We start from the raw sequence: 14,552 nt of genomic DNA on the forward strand, positions 1-14,552 counted from the left end.
TTTTAGGGCCCGAAACAGATCTGTATGAAGACGAAATAATATACAGTAGCGAAAGTGCGAAATACAATGCCAGTAATAAAGACTGCGATGAATAAATACATGAATGAACCGAGAAGGAAAGCGGTGCGTGTGATGTGGTATGAGGTGTATGAAGGTGTATAGATAGATAGGATAGCATGGCGGGTATGGGACGGCGGTCGGGTGGCGCATATAGAGGAGGCGAGGTGCGTTTAAACGCAATAGGTTCCGCATCCTCTCTCTGTGGGATCTAGATCCTCCTGTTGATGCCTTCGTCAGACCGAATTCCGCTATGGAAAGAAGCTGTAACACTTACTGGATCACGTAGCGCAACATCCACAACTGATTCGATGACTGGGACTGGTGAAGCTATCACAGCGACACTTACTACATTCATTCAAGTCAGATGTCTTACTCTTTCCATGAATCAAGAAACTGAACCGACTCACGAGAAGAGATGATGAATACAGCGATGGTGTAAAACTTCATTGTGTAGAGGGTTTTTGTCAAAGGCACTCGAAGGTTTGTGGTAATAGGTGTCAATGAGTGGTAGGGGGGTATCCTTATGACCAGCGGAGTATATTGTCGCAGCCGGGAGGTGAAAGACTTATATCTTGAATTCTCATCAATTTATAGTCCGAGGGAGTTCATACGTTATCCGTCTGGCATGAAAGGGAATTCCAAAAATGTAAGTTTATTTCATCTACGAGCGTGGTCAATAGAAAGTAGCAACCCCTGCCACTGTTCCAAGCAGCATGAAAGGATAGGTACGTTTTAGGACGAAATTACTTGTTTAGGAACAAGGGCGTGGCTCTATTCGTAGGCTATTCGTGGGGTCGATACCTCCGTTTGTCGATTTACTTGTCTGGATGATATAAGGGTCATCATTGATGTCATCAAGGGAGTGCGGTCTTGGGTAGTATCAGGGTCCAGTCTTATCGTGCAGTTTAAAGCTTGCAACTGCAGATTTTATGGCTTTTATTTGCTCCCTTGGAAGATTTGTGGAAGAGAGTTGCGGGTACTTCTATCCTTCAATTTCTTGTAATTCAGCTGCCAGCCATACAGAAGGTCCTGAGTGAACTGCAAGCTTTCCTTTAGCACAACGGTTATATTGTTGATCATGCAGGATCCCGTACCGACGAACAGATGAAGGAAGTCTTCTAGCTCACCTGTCATTCTAATGATAGAGTGTCAATGTTCTATTACCTAGTAGTGGATATATCACCGGACGTTTACACAATTTCGTTGCTTTCTTCCTACTCCACTGGCACTTATGTGGAAGTTGCTTTATGCTTGGGATTGGATCCCTGAGTAAAGTATTCCATGACAAGGTGTTACCTTGATCTCTTCTGGTTCTTTACCATCCAATCAAGAGTGGGCGCTCATGAAGAGTTGTGGGTGCAAGTTTTCCTGATATCAGTTTAATACAACCACAACTCGGAACTTGAGCGAGTGAAATTTTACAAGACCTTCGTGAAATCAGAATATGATACCGCCGATAACCTACCTGTCGAAAGCGGTTTGTCCGCACAGGTCCTCATCGAGGCCCACAAAGGGATTGACTAAAATGGTTAAATGAGCGCAGGATTATAATTTGTACCTGGAGCTGTGGGCCGCTGCACACGTGGTGTGCCCGGTGGATACGAGTTCTTCAGACTCAGCTTAATCTGTTGCTATCCACTCCTTCTCCTTCAGGAAGACAGCATGAAAGGATCGCGCAAGTCGAGCCGTTTCCTCCCAGACCCGGTGCGACCTTTTACACCTTCGGGGAACCGGAAGTACTGCGAGAACATGCACGTTAATCACGAGTATGAATCGGCTGCTTCGCGGAAATTCGACAAAATAAGCTCGAGCGCTTGAACGCTTGCTCAAAATTAGCACCGCAAGCACTTACCATTATTTGCGCTATGTGTCAACTTAGAGATAGTGTCGTAATACCCGACTTGGCAGATAAGAAAAAAAAACAGGAAAGGTTGGTTAGCAGGTGTACTTTCGCGAGACGCCTTTGTGAAACGATTACAAGCAAGACTGCCTAGCAAGCAAAACTGTTACAGTGAGGGGGATCTTGGAAGTTGGTGTAGCAGGAGGCCGACTGACATCCACGCTTGAGATTAATTATGTAAGCAAACAAGGGATTAACCGGATGGATGTCAAGCAAACAAACCTCGAGTTACTGAGATAACCTCCCAAATCCTTAATCACAAAAAAAAACATTCCGCCTTCAATCTCGTCTAGTTTCCAGAAATTTCCTTTGGATTTTGTTATAGGAATATCCTAGTACCCATACTGGGACTTCTGGAGCCTACTTTGTAAGTACCATATTTTTTTTCGGTTTTTACGAGCAAGGAAAACAAAAAACTTGTACCTCGTAATTGCTCTTAAAATATGAACCTGAAATGCTGAAATAAAAACTTTGCAGAAATATGGATAGCGCTGGTCCCCCTATCACGAATTCTACCAACAACCAGGTCTACGCTGACGACGGTTCCCTCATTGGCCATGTTCCTGAGTCTTCCACGTCCAATCATGCCGGCGCCCCTCCGTCTGGGTCTGTATCTACCAACGGCAACCCTTCAGAACCAGTCAAACGTCGTCCTGGTCGCCCCAAAGGCAGCTCGAAGAAGAATCTACTAGGTACCCCAATAAAAATCAAACGTCCAGTCGGTCGTCCTCGGAAGGATGGCTTTCCTGCTGGATCCGTTGGCCCGAATCGTCCAAAACCCAAACGCGACTCTAATACATGGCCGCAGGGGTTGTCGGGAGTCGGTTATCCTCCGATGAACATGTTTATGGGAGAGGGCCCCGCACCACCTTCCGTGACGTTTCAAATTGATCCCAATTTGGAGAAAGATGATTGGGCGGAACTTGCTCGCGAAAGACCTAGCTCTTTCATATCTACGCTTCTCAACGCTTTGGCCGCACCCAATCCTGTTTCGAGTGCAGGGCCCACTGTAGAAGAGGCTTTCAAATCTCACCTTGTTTCGCTGACTCCCAACACTCAACAACTTCAACCTATACCCTCATTGTATTCTATCCTCAAAACATTCTGGCTTCCTTCGTCTCCTGCGTATTTTGCGCTCACTGCATCGGCTTCTACCGCTCGAACACCCTCCGAACATCGATTTTTATATTGGGATCCTCAACCATTGGTTTTCAATGGAATTTCGTGTCCTGCTTGTTCGCAGTCCCTCATCAATAAAGGACGTATCAGCTCTGGGCCGATCAAGATCTACGACATCGAGAAACCGTTCTTTATTATCGGATGTGAATACGTATGCAAGAGTTCTCAATGTTGCGCATCCGCCGGATCTGAAGGACGTAAATTCGCCAGCACAGACGCTTCCATTCTTCGCTCATTACCAGCTAAACTTCAAGATGAGTTCCCTGCGCGTTTGATGTATGGGGATACCGATTCTGGTACGGGACCGAATATCTGGAATTGGAAAGCTTTGGGAGTTTCGAGGTCGTTGTGGAATATGGTTCGGGCGTGTTTGAAAACTGGGATGAGGAAGGATACTATTTTGAATTTGATATATGCTATTCAGCGGGGTGTACCGGAAGATGGGACACCGCTTATGGGACCACCGGTGGAGAATGTTGTACGGAGTAATGCAGTGGGTGATGGTGAGACAGGTGCTGTTGAGACTGGTATGCATCAAGATCAAGATGAGGGGGCATCACCAGATGAAACAGACCATCAGGTTCGTTTGTTGTTCTTTTCTGAATTTGAATACGCTCTTGCTTATGGGTGCATCAGACTTTTTCAGATGCATTTAATAATGCTTGGAAAGAAAACTCAGCCGTAGCTGAAGCCAACGGGAATAAAGCGCCTGGACCAGGATCGAGTTCTATGGTCACACCTACCGTCGCACCCCATCCTGGTCCATCAGGACACCCTTACCCACCACCACCGTCATATCCACCTTATCCGTCTTACCCTCCTTACCCATTTTTCCCAGCAGGATTAGTAAACACTGGGGGAATGCCACCTACACACAACAACTCCATCTCCGCACCCCCTCAAAATTCTCAATTCTCGCCAGAATCGGGTGAACCGGATAGTTCTTCTCATGGTAGTAAACGGAGTCCTAGACATTGTTGTAAATGTGGTTCACAGGATTGTAAAGGAAAGGGAGGGCGAAATTTTTGTCAGAGTCCGTGTCAGGATTGTGGGAAGTTGGAGTGTAAAGGTAGAAATAGTCGGAGGCCGGATAAGAAATGTTCGGAGGGTTGGGTGTGATTTTGTATATGAATTTTTACTACACAATGTATCGATATATTTATATTTTTTGGTTTGTACTCGTGTGACTCTCGGCATGATTGGTTGATAGTGTTCGGTTACACGCACGTGTGCGTCTGCACTTGGCCCCGATGGTCAACATCAGCATTTCTGCAGCCTCGAGGCCACCTCAATTTGCCAAGAACTGGCCTATACAGATTGATATACCCCAACATGGAACCATTGCCGACGTGAAAAAGGCTATTTTCCTCAAATACCCAAAGGTATGAGCGTCATTCTCTGAAAATTAAACTGCGTTTTAATAGAGCTACTTCTTTTCTAGTTCTACGCCTCGAGACAAAAGGTTACTCTGAAGGATGATAGGAAACCCTTGGCGGATGATCAAGAGTTGGCTTCTGTGCTTGGAAGCAAGTTTGAGGGATCTGAATTGCAGGTCAAGGATTTGGGTCCTCAAATTGGCTGGAGGACCGTGTTTTTCATTGAATACGTGTGTTATTCAGCCTTCCCTCTCCCGGATAGGTGGTATATTGACGCGGGATTATTTCAGGTTGGGCCACTCCTTATTCACCCACTTTTCTATTACTTCCCGAAAGTGTGGTATGGGAAAGCTGTGGAGCATAGCATGCTGCAGAAATATGTGTATGCGATGGTGATGCTACATTTCGTCAAGCGGGAGCTCGAAACTTTGTTGTAAGTCGTTCTGACTCATTATTCGAAAAGATGACGCGTGTATAACCTCTTTGCCCCGACAGTGTTCACCGGTTTTCAAATGGCACCATGCCGTTTATGAATGTTTTCAAAAAGTGGGCTTTTAGCATTCTTTGTATTTCCGAGTACTCATTCGATTGCGGTTGTGATTCAGTTCTGGCCATTATCATATTTTGAGTGGACTGCTACTCGCGTGTGACATATATCGTCCGAAATACTCGGCCACTTCGCCTTCTATACTGGATACCTACCGGAACAACAAAGATTTCTTATATATCGCTGCTGGACTATGGGCTGTGGGTATCTGACGTTATTTTATCCACTTGTAATTGACTCTTTCAACAGTTTGCTGAACTCTCTAATTTTCATACTCACATGACTTTGCGAGGCCTTCGTCCTCCTGGCACTCGAACTCGTGCCATTCCTTATGGATATGGATTTTCTTTGGTCTCTTGTCCAAATTACTTCTTCGAAGTGATGGGCTGGGTGGTTATCGCCGTAATGACAAATAGTATCGCAGGTAAAAAAAATTTTGCATCTTACGATACGGCGTTATTAATGCTGATCCCTTTATAGCATACATATTTGTCGCGTTTTCAGCGTATATTATGACGGTGTGGGCAGTGAAGAAACACAGGAACTACAGAAAGGAGTTTGGAAAGGAGTATCCGCGCCGGAATGCGATCTGGCCGTTTGTGCTGTAGTAATTAGTTGGTGAAATAATAATATGCCGTGGGAGGTCGCTTCTTTCGGCAAACGCCGTGCCCTTAGTCTGGGCAGCGTGCTTCCCTTACAGCTGTGCCTCCTCACTCTTTTCCCTCACAATGCCTCTTTCGCGGGAAATCGTCAACGTTCAGGCAAGCACCAACCGCATATACTCACTGTTCTCGCTGACATCCCACTGCAGGTCGGCCAAGCCGGAAACCAGGTACTGCTCATATCGATGGCTATGTCGAAAAAAGATGGTTGTTCAACACCCAAGTAGGTCGGCGAAAATTTCTGGGAAATGCTCTTGGCGGAGCATGGCCTGGATCGTACAGGAGTTGGTCGCTTTTTTCTTCGTTCGTTCTGTTTCGTGTTCGCTGATGTGTGGGCCTCTCCTAGCAATTCAAGGGCTCTGACCCTCAACAAATGCAACGTGTAATTTTTGTCAAACAGAAGAAAAGGCTTGTCTTGTCTGACTTTCATTTTAGACTGGTGTTTATTTTACAGAAGTCGAGTACGGGGGGACGACGCGCTATGTTCCCCGCAGCGTGCAAGTGGATTTAGAAGCTGGCGTTTGCGACAGGGTAAGATGACGGCATTTGATAACTCTCACAAGCGCTAACTTTGAGCTTGACTTTAGCTGAGGAGTGGTCCCTTGGGTTCATTGTTTCGTCCTGATACGTTCATGACTGCAGATTCGGGAGCTGGTAATAATTGGGCAAAGGGATGTGAGTAGGACCCGTATGTTCGTGAAGTCCGATGTTGGAATTGAAACTGTTCTTTCAGATTACACAGAAGGTATTACTCTTTCATTAAACGTCAATAACACGACTTGAACACTGGCATATAGGCGCTGAACTTGTCGACTCTGTTCTGGTGAGTCACCATCAGCCCCAACCACGCGCATATCTTTAACTGATCTCTGATCAGGATGTCGTTCGGAGACAAACCGAGGCCTGCGAGACGCTACAAGGTTTCCAAATCGTCCACTCTCTGGGCGGTGGTACTGGTGCTGGATTGGGCTGCCTCTTACTCTCAAAATTGCGTGAAGTACGTTCCGATTCCGGAGATTAAATGAATTACGTCTCAATGATGGTCAGGAGTATCCCGATAGGATGTTGGCCACGTTCTCGATTCTCCCGTCTCCTAAAGTACGTCATTATTGATCTTAGGTTCGATTCGTGCCCTGACGGCTATGCACTAGGTTTCGGAGACCGTTGTTGAGGTGAAAACCTTTTTAGATTTTCGGTTGCCACGCGCTGATGATCTTACGTAGCCGTACAATTCCCTTTTAGCAGTAAATCAACTCATCGACAACGGAGATCTCACGATCTGCATAGACAATGAAGCACTGTGAGAATTTAACTTCCCTTGATTTTTTTTTTTAACGCTAATGTACCGACGTTAGTTACAATATCTGTCAGCGAACGCTCAAGATCAAGACCCCTGGATTCGAAAATCTGAATAACGTGTGTATCCTTGTCACTGTTTTACTGGTTTTGACCTTCGCTTCTTAGCTCATTTCCCGGGTTATGTGCGGTGTTAGCACCAGCCTGCGTTTCCCCGGTCAACTTAACGGGTAAGTTCAACTTGTGAATCTTGACTGCGTACCTAGTGACCTTGTTTCAAAGTGACTTGAGGAAAATCGGAGTGAACCTGATCCCTTTCCCCCGAGTGAGTTAGATCGTTGACTCTTCTTTTACATTCCACATGTTGATTCTGGCGTAGCTTCATTTCCTCATGCCAGCCTATGCTCCTTTCTTCGGAACCGGTGCTTCCGCGTATGAAAAGAATAATTGTTCCGAACTGACAAAAGCGTACGTTTTCATTGCATCCTTTGTAGGTTACCCACCCCCTCTAAATTTGAAAATAGGTTATTCGATAAACAAAACATGCTAGTCGCCGTTGAACCACGTCATGGGTACGTATGAATTGGTTGGTCTCCAAATTATGTGATGTGAAGACATAAAAACCCAGGCGATACTTGACTGCTGCCGTTATCTACCGTGGCGACATAGCTTCCCGAGAAGTAGGTTACTCATTTTTATTGGCAAGATATTGGTGACATTCGTTTTAAAACAGGCAGATGTAGGTCTCCTGCATCAGGACATATCGCTCGCTTATTCAAAGAAACCAATCAGGTTTCCGTTCGTGACCTGCAAACGAAAAATCCCCAACACTTCGTAGAGTAAGTGGGCCACATGGTTTCACATGGCTTTACCTGATTATCTGACGTCTAGATGGATCCCTGATAAAATATCCGTTTCTCTTGTAACCGTACCTCCCGTCGGTCAAAAACGGGTATGTTTGATATGTTCAATGAGACTTTGAATGGTTTGTTATACTAAACTTCTTAGGCTGCCACGGCGCTGTTAAATTCGACGTCCATTCAGGAGCTCTTCCATCGGAACTTGGTAGCGGTGCGTATCACGCCTTTTTTTCGGATAACTAATGCTGACTTCCTCTTAGTTTGCTGCCATGTTCAAACGCCGTGCTTTCCTGCATTGGTGAGTTGTCTCAGTATATGGCTGGTTGCATCTTGAATTCTTCATGCTATGTAGGTACACCGGCGAAGGCATGGACGCCATGGAGTTTTCTGAGGCAGAAAGTAATACCCAAGATCTGATGTGAGTTTTTCCGTTCTTTTCATATTCGATCTTAGTGGCTGATTGTTGGGTGATCTTGTAGCGCCGAGTATCAACAGGTAGGAAAGATTGTATACAAACTCAAACTTTCTTACGACTTTTTTTTGTTTTTTTCACAGTACCAAGAAGCAGAAGCGTTCGAAGACGAGGAAGAGTTTGAAGAAAGCACGAATGGAGTAAATGGAGCCGAAGAGGAAGAAGAGAGCGAACAATAATTAAGTTTGCTTTCATTCTTTCACTTAACCAATCTCCGATCTACTCTACGTATTCCCATTTCCCGTCTAGTTATATTTTTAATTAGTGCCGCGATGGTCTTACCGTAACGCCTCTTTTTTGTTCTTTCGATTTTGATGAGACCCATGCATCCAACCGGCTTTCCTTTGCATTTAAAAAAGTTCTTGCCTCGTGCTTGTTTCTTGAATCCCTTGCTACCTCGTTTACAATTGAATTCGTCGCTATATAGTAGAAGTCATCCTGCTATCTCCTATTCCTTTTTTTCTCTTACAGATAATCATATGATCTTTTAAATGATTTATTGACGGTCATGCGTCGCCCGGACAAATATCGGACTAGATCTAAAAATAATCAAGAAGCTTTCGGTCAACCCCGGATTATAGTGAAGCTGTATATATACAAGTATACACACGAGAGACACGCTTTTAGAATCCAATCCACTCCACGCACCCACGCAACACGCTGAAAACGATGTCTGAACCAAATGGTGGATTATATCCTCCTCGATTCACTGAGTTGAAGCGTCAGATTGCTTCTGGTTACCCTGATTTTGAGAATCGCATTACGAGGGCATGGAAGGAGGTTGTTGAGGAACTGGTAAGGTTTAGTGGGAAGATTGAGGGAGGCGGATCTGATGTGAGTGTCTCCTTTTTTAAAGAGGAGAAAGATTGATTCTGAGACTGATAATGCTCTTTCGTCGACGATTGATTGGTTTTGCACACTTAGTGTATACCGCAAGTTAAATTCGAAGATTTGGATAAGTTGAGTGAGGAAGATTTGGATGGGATTAGGATGTGTGGATGTGTGGTGATTAGAGATGTGGTTGAGGATGATAAGGCTGTGGAGTGGAGGGAATCGTTGAGGGAGTTTGTTAAAGTTAATCAGGATGTTGAGGGTGAGTTTTAGTATTGTCTACTGTACTTGTCGGTGTACTGATAGGGGTTGGGTTGTGTTATATGGTGAATAGGGACGCCTGTGGATGATAAACAGTTTTTTCAACTTTAGTGAGTGGCACTTGTATTTTCCCTCTTATAATATACTAAAGTTTTTCTTCTTCTTCGACTTCATTGGTTATTTAGTTGGACGAAAGCGCAAGTCCAAGCACGAGCACACCCTAATTTCTTGAAAGCCGAGATTTGGTTGAACAATTTGTATCACGACAAATCGGGTCTTCCCACAAAAGACGTTGATCTATCTATTCCTCTGACATATGCCGATAGATTTAGGATCAGAAAGCCTGGTGTTAAGTGGGGTTTTCATCCTCCACATATCGATGGTGAGTATGCGCCGTTTGTAACTGTGAACTCGTTCTATTTGTTTTCGACTCTGAATTAATGATTTTTTCTTTGCCAACGTGTTACAGGTGGATCTATTGAACGGTGGGAGGATCCTACGTTTAGGAAATGTTTTGAGGATATTTTGACTGGAAATTGGCGTGAACATGATCCGTATGCGTTGAGAGGAAGACTTGATGCACGTAGTTCGTTGTATGGTCGACCTAATCAGGTACGGCGATGATTTTTTTTTCCTTTCGTTCCTTTTTTCCTTTTGGTTATGAAACAGGGCTGACTATACCTTCGACAGTCGACCGTATTTAGAACTTTTCAAGGATGGTTATCTATGAGGTATGACCCATCTATCCTTCTTCATCCGTGTAAACGCCAGAATCTAAATGAGATCAACTTACCAGTGAAACGGGTCCAGGTCAAGGAACATTGAAAGTATTCCCCAACGTGTTACTTTCAAACGCCTATATCATATTACGACCATTCTTCAAGCCGCTCGTTCCGGTTGATTCTCTTGATATACTAGATCCCAAAAACTGGGCAGTCGGTGCGTCGAATGACTTGCTATAACGGAATATTTATAATAACTGTTGATTTATAAAAAAGATCTGAATAATCCTGAATTTCCTGGAATATACCCTCGCGATAACGGATTTGCAGGACCAACCCCTACTCCTCGTTTACACCCTCACTTATTCTTGGAGAAAACTATGACTTCAGCACCTAAAGTCAATCCTGGAGATACCGTGTTTTGGCATTGTGATGTCGTTCACTCCGTTGAAGAAGATCATACTGGAAACGAAGATTCCGCAGGTGAGTTTCTCTTACTCTAGTATCCCGCCCTCGAGATTTGACAAATGAAATACAATGAAGTCATGTATATCCCGGCGGTGCCGTTTACGACTTCGAACTTGGATTATATTCAAAGACAGAAAGAGTGTTTCTTGGCTGGACAACGTCCTCCTGATTTCCCGAAAGGACCAGCTGAGGCTGAGTTTATTGGAATAGGTGGCGTTGGCGATGTTGATAATGAGCTTGGGAAGAGAGCTATGGGTTTGAGTCCTATTTCCGTTTCATGAGATTGTACATTAGAACTTGAGGGATTGTGTCTGTAAGATGCAGAATCGTGGTTTGAAATATGCAAGAGTTCTTTTGTGTTCATACAGAATTTGCTAAGCGGTAAATCCATGAATGCGGCTGATAACTGAGGTACAATTTTAATACATATATCTTCATTCTCCCTTTCCCTTGATGCGGCATAGAGAGTTGAAACTACCTAAAATATCAAAAACACGTTTTAATGGAGGAACACGGCGGGAATTGAATTGATATAGTCCATCTGTTCTTTTCGAAACGTATCGTCAATCATCTTGGTATCGTTACCATTTAGCTCAATAAGTCTTTCGTTCCGGGGCATATATTGCTCCCAAACAGGTCCTTGAGAAACACTCGTCAGAGTCATGTATATATGAGATTGAGTAATCGAACACCTACGCTCAATTCCCTTTCCATCGTTCGGGTCCATATTTGTCGCAAAAGAAATCCAATAATCCATCATGGTAACGCTCACTTTTAACGCAGAAGGAGAAGTATCCGATGGTTGTCCATAGACATAATCAATTTCATCAGAGTGCGTCGCTATTCAAAAAAATGATTGAGCAACAATGGTGGAAAGCATGAAGATACAGTGCTTACTGCCGAGGTATGCTGGATTTTGTGGTTGGGGTTGTGTAAATAGATATCCCCAAGACTTCATTCCCGCATTAGAAGCCGTTTGTTGCCAGAATCGACGCTGTGATAAGAACCAAATATCACCGACTAACAACAATCTTAAAGTTATTTAAAGGAAAGGGGGAATCATCAATCAAGAAACATACAAATTGCGGAAGCTCGTTTGAAAGAACTAGACAAACCAAACGTTTCGTTGCCTGTATTGAATGGGGAACCAAGAGCTGGAACATCAGGATACAACTCAAGTATCCTATCCGCCGCTTGCTCGAGTTTTGGAAGTGAGACCAACGGAGGAGAAAAATTGGCTATAAGATATTCGTGAATTTGCTTTTCAGAATTAAGAGTTATCGGCATGAAGAATGTGCCTATTTTTCGCAACGAAAAAGGAGATTGAGTTTGAGTATTTTTGCAGACTCAAAATGAGAATTATATATGCGTCTTAAGCTTACTCACCTTCATCGATACTGGTTCCAGCAATAAATGGCACTCGCGCAAAAGTGCCGTTATCAAATATTCTTGAAGGAAGGTCTGGATATACCCCTCCTGGTCCATCAATAGCGGGTTCAAAAGGAAACGCAGCCGGAGAACTTTGAATTCCACTCAACAACCCAGTAAATATGTCACTTGAATTAGCTTGTCGTAAACAGTCAAAAGTATCGTTAGACGAAGCTGTAGAAGTGCAAGAAGGTACACCCTCGACGAAAAGTTCCCATGTAGATTGACGGCGTATAGCAGGAAAGTTTATAGAAGACGCTTGGGAACCAGATTCAAGAATCTATTGAAGTCGTGTTTATGAAAACGGAAGTAGGTGTAGAGGGTTATACTTACGGCTCCCCTAGCTAGTCGATCGAGAGGAGAATTGAGGTAGAGTATTGAACTCATGATAGCTCCTGCGCTTTCCCCAAAGACTGTCACCTTGGTGCGAAGCAGTGAAATAAGATAAAAGGTTGAAAAAAATTAAAAAAATAAAAACCTTGTTTTCGTCGCCGCCAAAGGCTCTTATGTTACGTTGAACCCATTCAAGTGCTACTATCTCGTCTTGAATAGCCAGGTTAAGTGCCTTTTTATCGTAAGCTGACCGAGACTCTTATCAATACCAAAATCTACCTCATTTTCAACAATAACAACGTACCTTCCTGTCCTTGTGGAAATCCAAGTGGCCCAAGTCGATAATTAAAATTAACATAAATCAAAGGCGTTCCCTACCAAAAAGAAATCAAAAATTAAAACATCAAGAAACACATCACCTCAAAAACTGAAAAAAGGCTTACCCTCTCAATACTCCTATTCACGATTAAACTACCATTAAACATAGACGATGAACCGGCTTGAAAACCGCCACCATAGCTATTTATATCATGTTTCAGGCACCCATAATAATGAAGATGAAGTTTAAATGAACATTTGTTGACTCACGTCCAAAATAACTTGTAACGGTTTGGTTTAACCGACGTTCACGGAAAAAAAAGACACGATGAACAGAGAGTAAGACTTACTACAGGTAATTTAGTTTCAGGTCGGACATTTGAAGGTCTGAATATGTTGATGGTTAGACAGTCCTCTGATACGGAACTAGTTGGAACATCCTGTTAAAACGAGTAATTGAATGTTGAATGTACGAAGTGAAGTGAAGTGGGCCATTTCATTACCGGTTGGAGGCATGCCAGTCCAAAATTCGAAGCATCAAAAGTAACTGAATCGAGGTGTTTCTTCAAGACTGGAGGCTTCAACCTCAAATCACCAAGTGGAGGTTCAGCATAAGGTATTCCTAAATCCTAATTCAAAGAGGCTTTTAAACATCATCGGTAAAGGAGATTCCTACCACCGAAGAAATCTTGCTTCAACCCAGTAACATCTCTTCCAATAAGAGTAGTATTGTGAAGTTTGACTTGAGGTGCATTGGAGCGTGCCGTAGTAGTAGTAGTAGACAACAACACAGCAAGAAACAAAAGGGACTTCATCAATGACAAGGGCATGAGAAACGGCTTCTTTATAGGTATTATGCGTAAGCGACAAACGGAGATGATAATGATGTACTTTACAAGATAACAATCTGACAAGAATGCCAATGCCAGTGTGCCGATGTCATGTCAAGCCTTGTCAGTGACGAATTTCTTGACCCGTTGAGAAGATATATGATGTTGCCCTTTGCGGAAAGACGGCCGTGCGATGCCGCAAAAAAAAAACGCAGGGGGGAGGGTTGGAGGAAATAAACAAGGATCAATGAAACTCTCATGCATACAATCACTATATGTAAAATCAAAAGGCGGCCGATGCTCGGTCGTTCTGAAGCTTCTAAAATAAAGTCCATCACAATAACTTACGTATCGTTCTGCAAATGTCAAGAACATCCCTACATTTTTGAACGTTGTAGATTGTTCAAGTACTTTAAATCACAAAAAAAAAATCCTCTCTTGAGAGTCCTTAGTATTTCCACTCCCTAAGCCAAGAAAAAACCCACCACCACGCAAATCAACGTTGGTGGAGTAGAGAACTTTTTTTCTTCGAGCCCACGGTAGAATTGCTAAAAGCTAAAGACCCAAACCTCGGTGCCATCAGAGTTGTTGGAGCATAGCACAGTTCGGGCGTCAAGTTACCCATGACCGGTTGTACCAAAAGAAGCACTGGCACACCATTCGGTGAGTGACCACCAGTATAATATGAGTTCAAAGTAAGTTTACTCGCACGGACAGTGCCACGGTGTTACTCACATAACCTCACACCGCATGCTCATTCTTCAGTAATACTTCAAAAGACCATCCCGGCCAAAAATATAAATATATACATCTTTTTCCTCCCAAGTAAAGCTTAGAAAGACCCCTCCTCAAACAGCGAGCTCAGTGCCGTCAACTTGGTAAAAGGTACCACTAGGTACCTACGGGCGTAAGTAAACGACAGCGCTTGATCGAACTCCAAAGTGGCAAAAAAAAAAATTAGCGAGCTCCGGTGGGCGACGTTGTTAGTAAGTAGTTAAGAGAACGGCTA

General features: G+C 43.7%; 4 protein-coding genes across 4 annotated transcripts; 3 read left to right on the plus strand and 1 right to left on the minus strand.

Annotated features, from left to right (window-relative positions):
- Positions 1-2,256: 2,256 nt before the first annotated feature.
- Positions 2,257-4,258, plus strand: AGABI2DRAFT_200925 (hypothetical protein; the record flags this gene model as incomplete). The annotated part of the gene is made up of 3 exons (XM_006458953.1): positions 2,257-2,327; positions 2,438-3,719; positions 3,776-4,258. The coding sequence occupies exons 2-3, from the start codon at positions 2,442-2,444 to the stop codon at positions 4,256-4,258; spliced, it is 1,761 nt and encodes a 586-aa protein (XP_006459016.1). The 5' UTR covers positions 2,257-2,327; positions 2,438-2,441.
- A 105-nt stretch (positions 4,259-4,363) lies between these two features.
- Positions 4,364-8,592, plus strand: AGABI2DRAFT_183821 (hypothetical protein). Its single transcript, XM_006458954.1, has 32 exons — positions 4,364-4,521; positions 4,581-4,745; positions 4,806-4,948; positions 5,011-5,061; positions 5,121-5,262; positions 5,312-5,486; positions 5,543-5,823; positions 5,874-5,894; positions 5,952-6,008; positions 6,071-6,106; positions 6,160-6,255; positions 6,312-6,399; positions 6,458-6,469; positions 6,522-6,547; positions 6,602-6,721; positions 6,772-6,822; positions 6,876-6,896; positions 6,948-7,024; positions 7,080-7,140; positions 7,189-7,250; positions 7,303-7,345; positions 7,400-7,488; positions 7,545-7,592; positions 7,649-7,700; positions 7,754-7,759; positions 7,813-7,859; positions 7,912-7,972; positions 8,029-8,091; positions 8,141-8,178; positions 8,233-8,298; positions 8,360-8,375; positions 8,436-8,592. Exons 7-32 carry the CDS (start codon positions 5,791-5,793, stop codon positions 8,529-8,531), a joined length of 1,386 nt encoding a protein of 461 aa, XP_006459017.1. The 5' UTR covers positions 4,364-4,521; positions 4,581-4,745; positions 4,806-4,948; positions 5,011-5,061; positions 5,121-5,262; positions 5,312-5,486; positions 5,543-5,790; the 3' UTR covers positions 8,532-8,592.
- A 399-nt stretch (positions 8,593-8,991) lies between these two features.
- Positions 8,992-10,994, plus strand: AGABI2DRAFT_217897 (hypothetical protein). Its single transcript, XM_006458955.1, has 9 exons — positions 8,992-9,186; positions 9,277-9,445; positions 9,518-9,554; positions 9,630-9,826; positions 9,914-10,056; positions 10,135-10,175; positions 10,241-10,383; positions 10,443-10,649; positions 10,710-10,994. The coding sequence occupies exons 1-9, from the start codon at positions 9,022-9,024 to the stop codon at positions 10,913-10,915; spliced, it is 1,308 nt and encodes a 435-aa protein (XP_006459018.1). The 5' UTR covers positions 8,992-9,021; the 3' UTR covers positions 10,916-10,994.
- A 139-nt stretch (positions 10,995-11,133) lies between these two features.
- Positions 11,134-13,528, minus strand: AGABI2DRAFT_115977 (hypothetical protein; the record flags this gene model as incomplete). The annotated part of the gene is made up of 13 exons (XM_006458956.1): positions 11,134-11,273; positions 11,331-11,474; positions 11,532-11,654; positions 11,714-11,932; positions 12,021-12,342; positions 12,396-12,482; positions 12,541-12,641; positions 12,700-12,769; positions 12,839-12,914; positions 12,984-12,994; positions 13,064-13,153; positions 13,217-13,335; positions 13,390-13,528. The coding sequence occupies 13 exons, from the start codon at positions 13,526-13,528 to the stop codon at positions 11,134-11,136; spliced, it is 1,641 nt and encodes a 546-aa protein (XP_006459019.1).
- Positions 13,529-14,552: the final 1,024 nt, after the last annotated feature.

The sequence above is a fragment of the Agaricus bisporus genome (genome assembly GCF_000300575.1).
Source record: "Agaricus bisporus var. bisporus H97 unplaced genomic scaffold AGABI2scaffold_3, whole genome shotgun sequence".
In the NCBI taxonomy this organism is placed as follows: domain Eukaryota; kingdom Fungi; phylum Basidiomycota; class Agaricomycetes; order Agaricales; family Agaricaceae; genus Agaricus; species Agaricus bisporus.

What these genes read in the sequence shown, in the direction of transcription:
- AGABI2DRAFT_183821 (XM_006458954.1), top strand. Translation starts at nt 5,791, where the DNA reads ATGCCTCTTTCGCGGGAAATCGTCAACGTTCAG. An exon ending in AAGCTGGCGTTTGCGACAGG is followed by an intron (nt 6,256 to 6,311) that starts GTAAGATGACGG and finishes GCTTGACTTTAG; the next exon opens with CTGAGGAGTGGTCCCTTGGG. An exon ending in TTCCCCGGTCAACTTAACGG is followed by an intron (nt 7,251 to 7,302) that starts GTAAGTTCAACT and finishes CTTGTTTCAAAG; the next exon opens with TGACTTGAGGAAAATCGGAG.
- AGABI2DRAFT_217897 (XM_006458955.1), top strand. Translation starts at nt 9,022, where the DNA reads ATGTCTGAACCAAATGGTGGATTATATCCTCCTCGATTCACTGAGTTG. An exon ending in TTGAGGGAGGCGGATCTGAT is followed by an intron (nt 9,187 to 9,276) that starts GTGAGTGTCTCC and finishes TTGCACACTTAG; the next exon opens with TGTATACCGCAAGTTAAATT. An exon ending in TCATCCTCCACATATCGATG is followed by an intron (nt 9,827 to 9,913) that starts GTGAGTATGCGC and finishes AACGTGTTACAG; the next exon opens with GTGGATCTATTGAACGGTGG.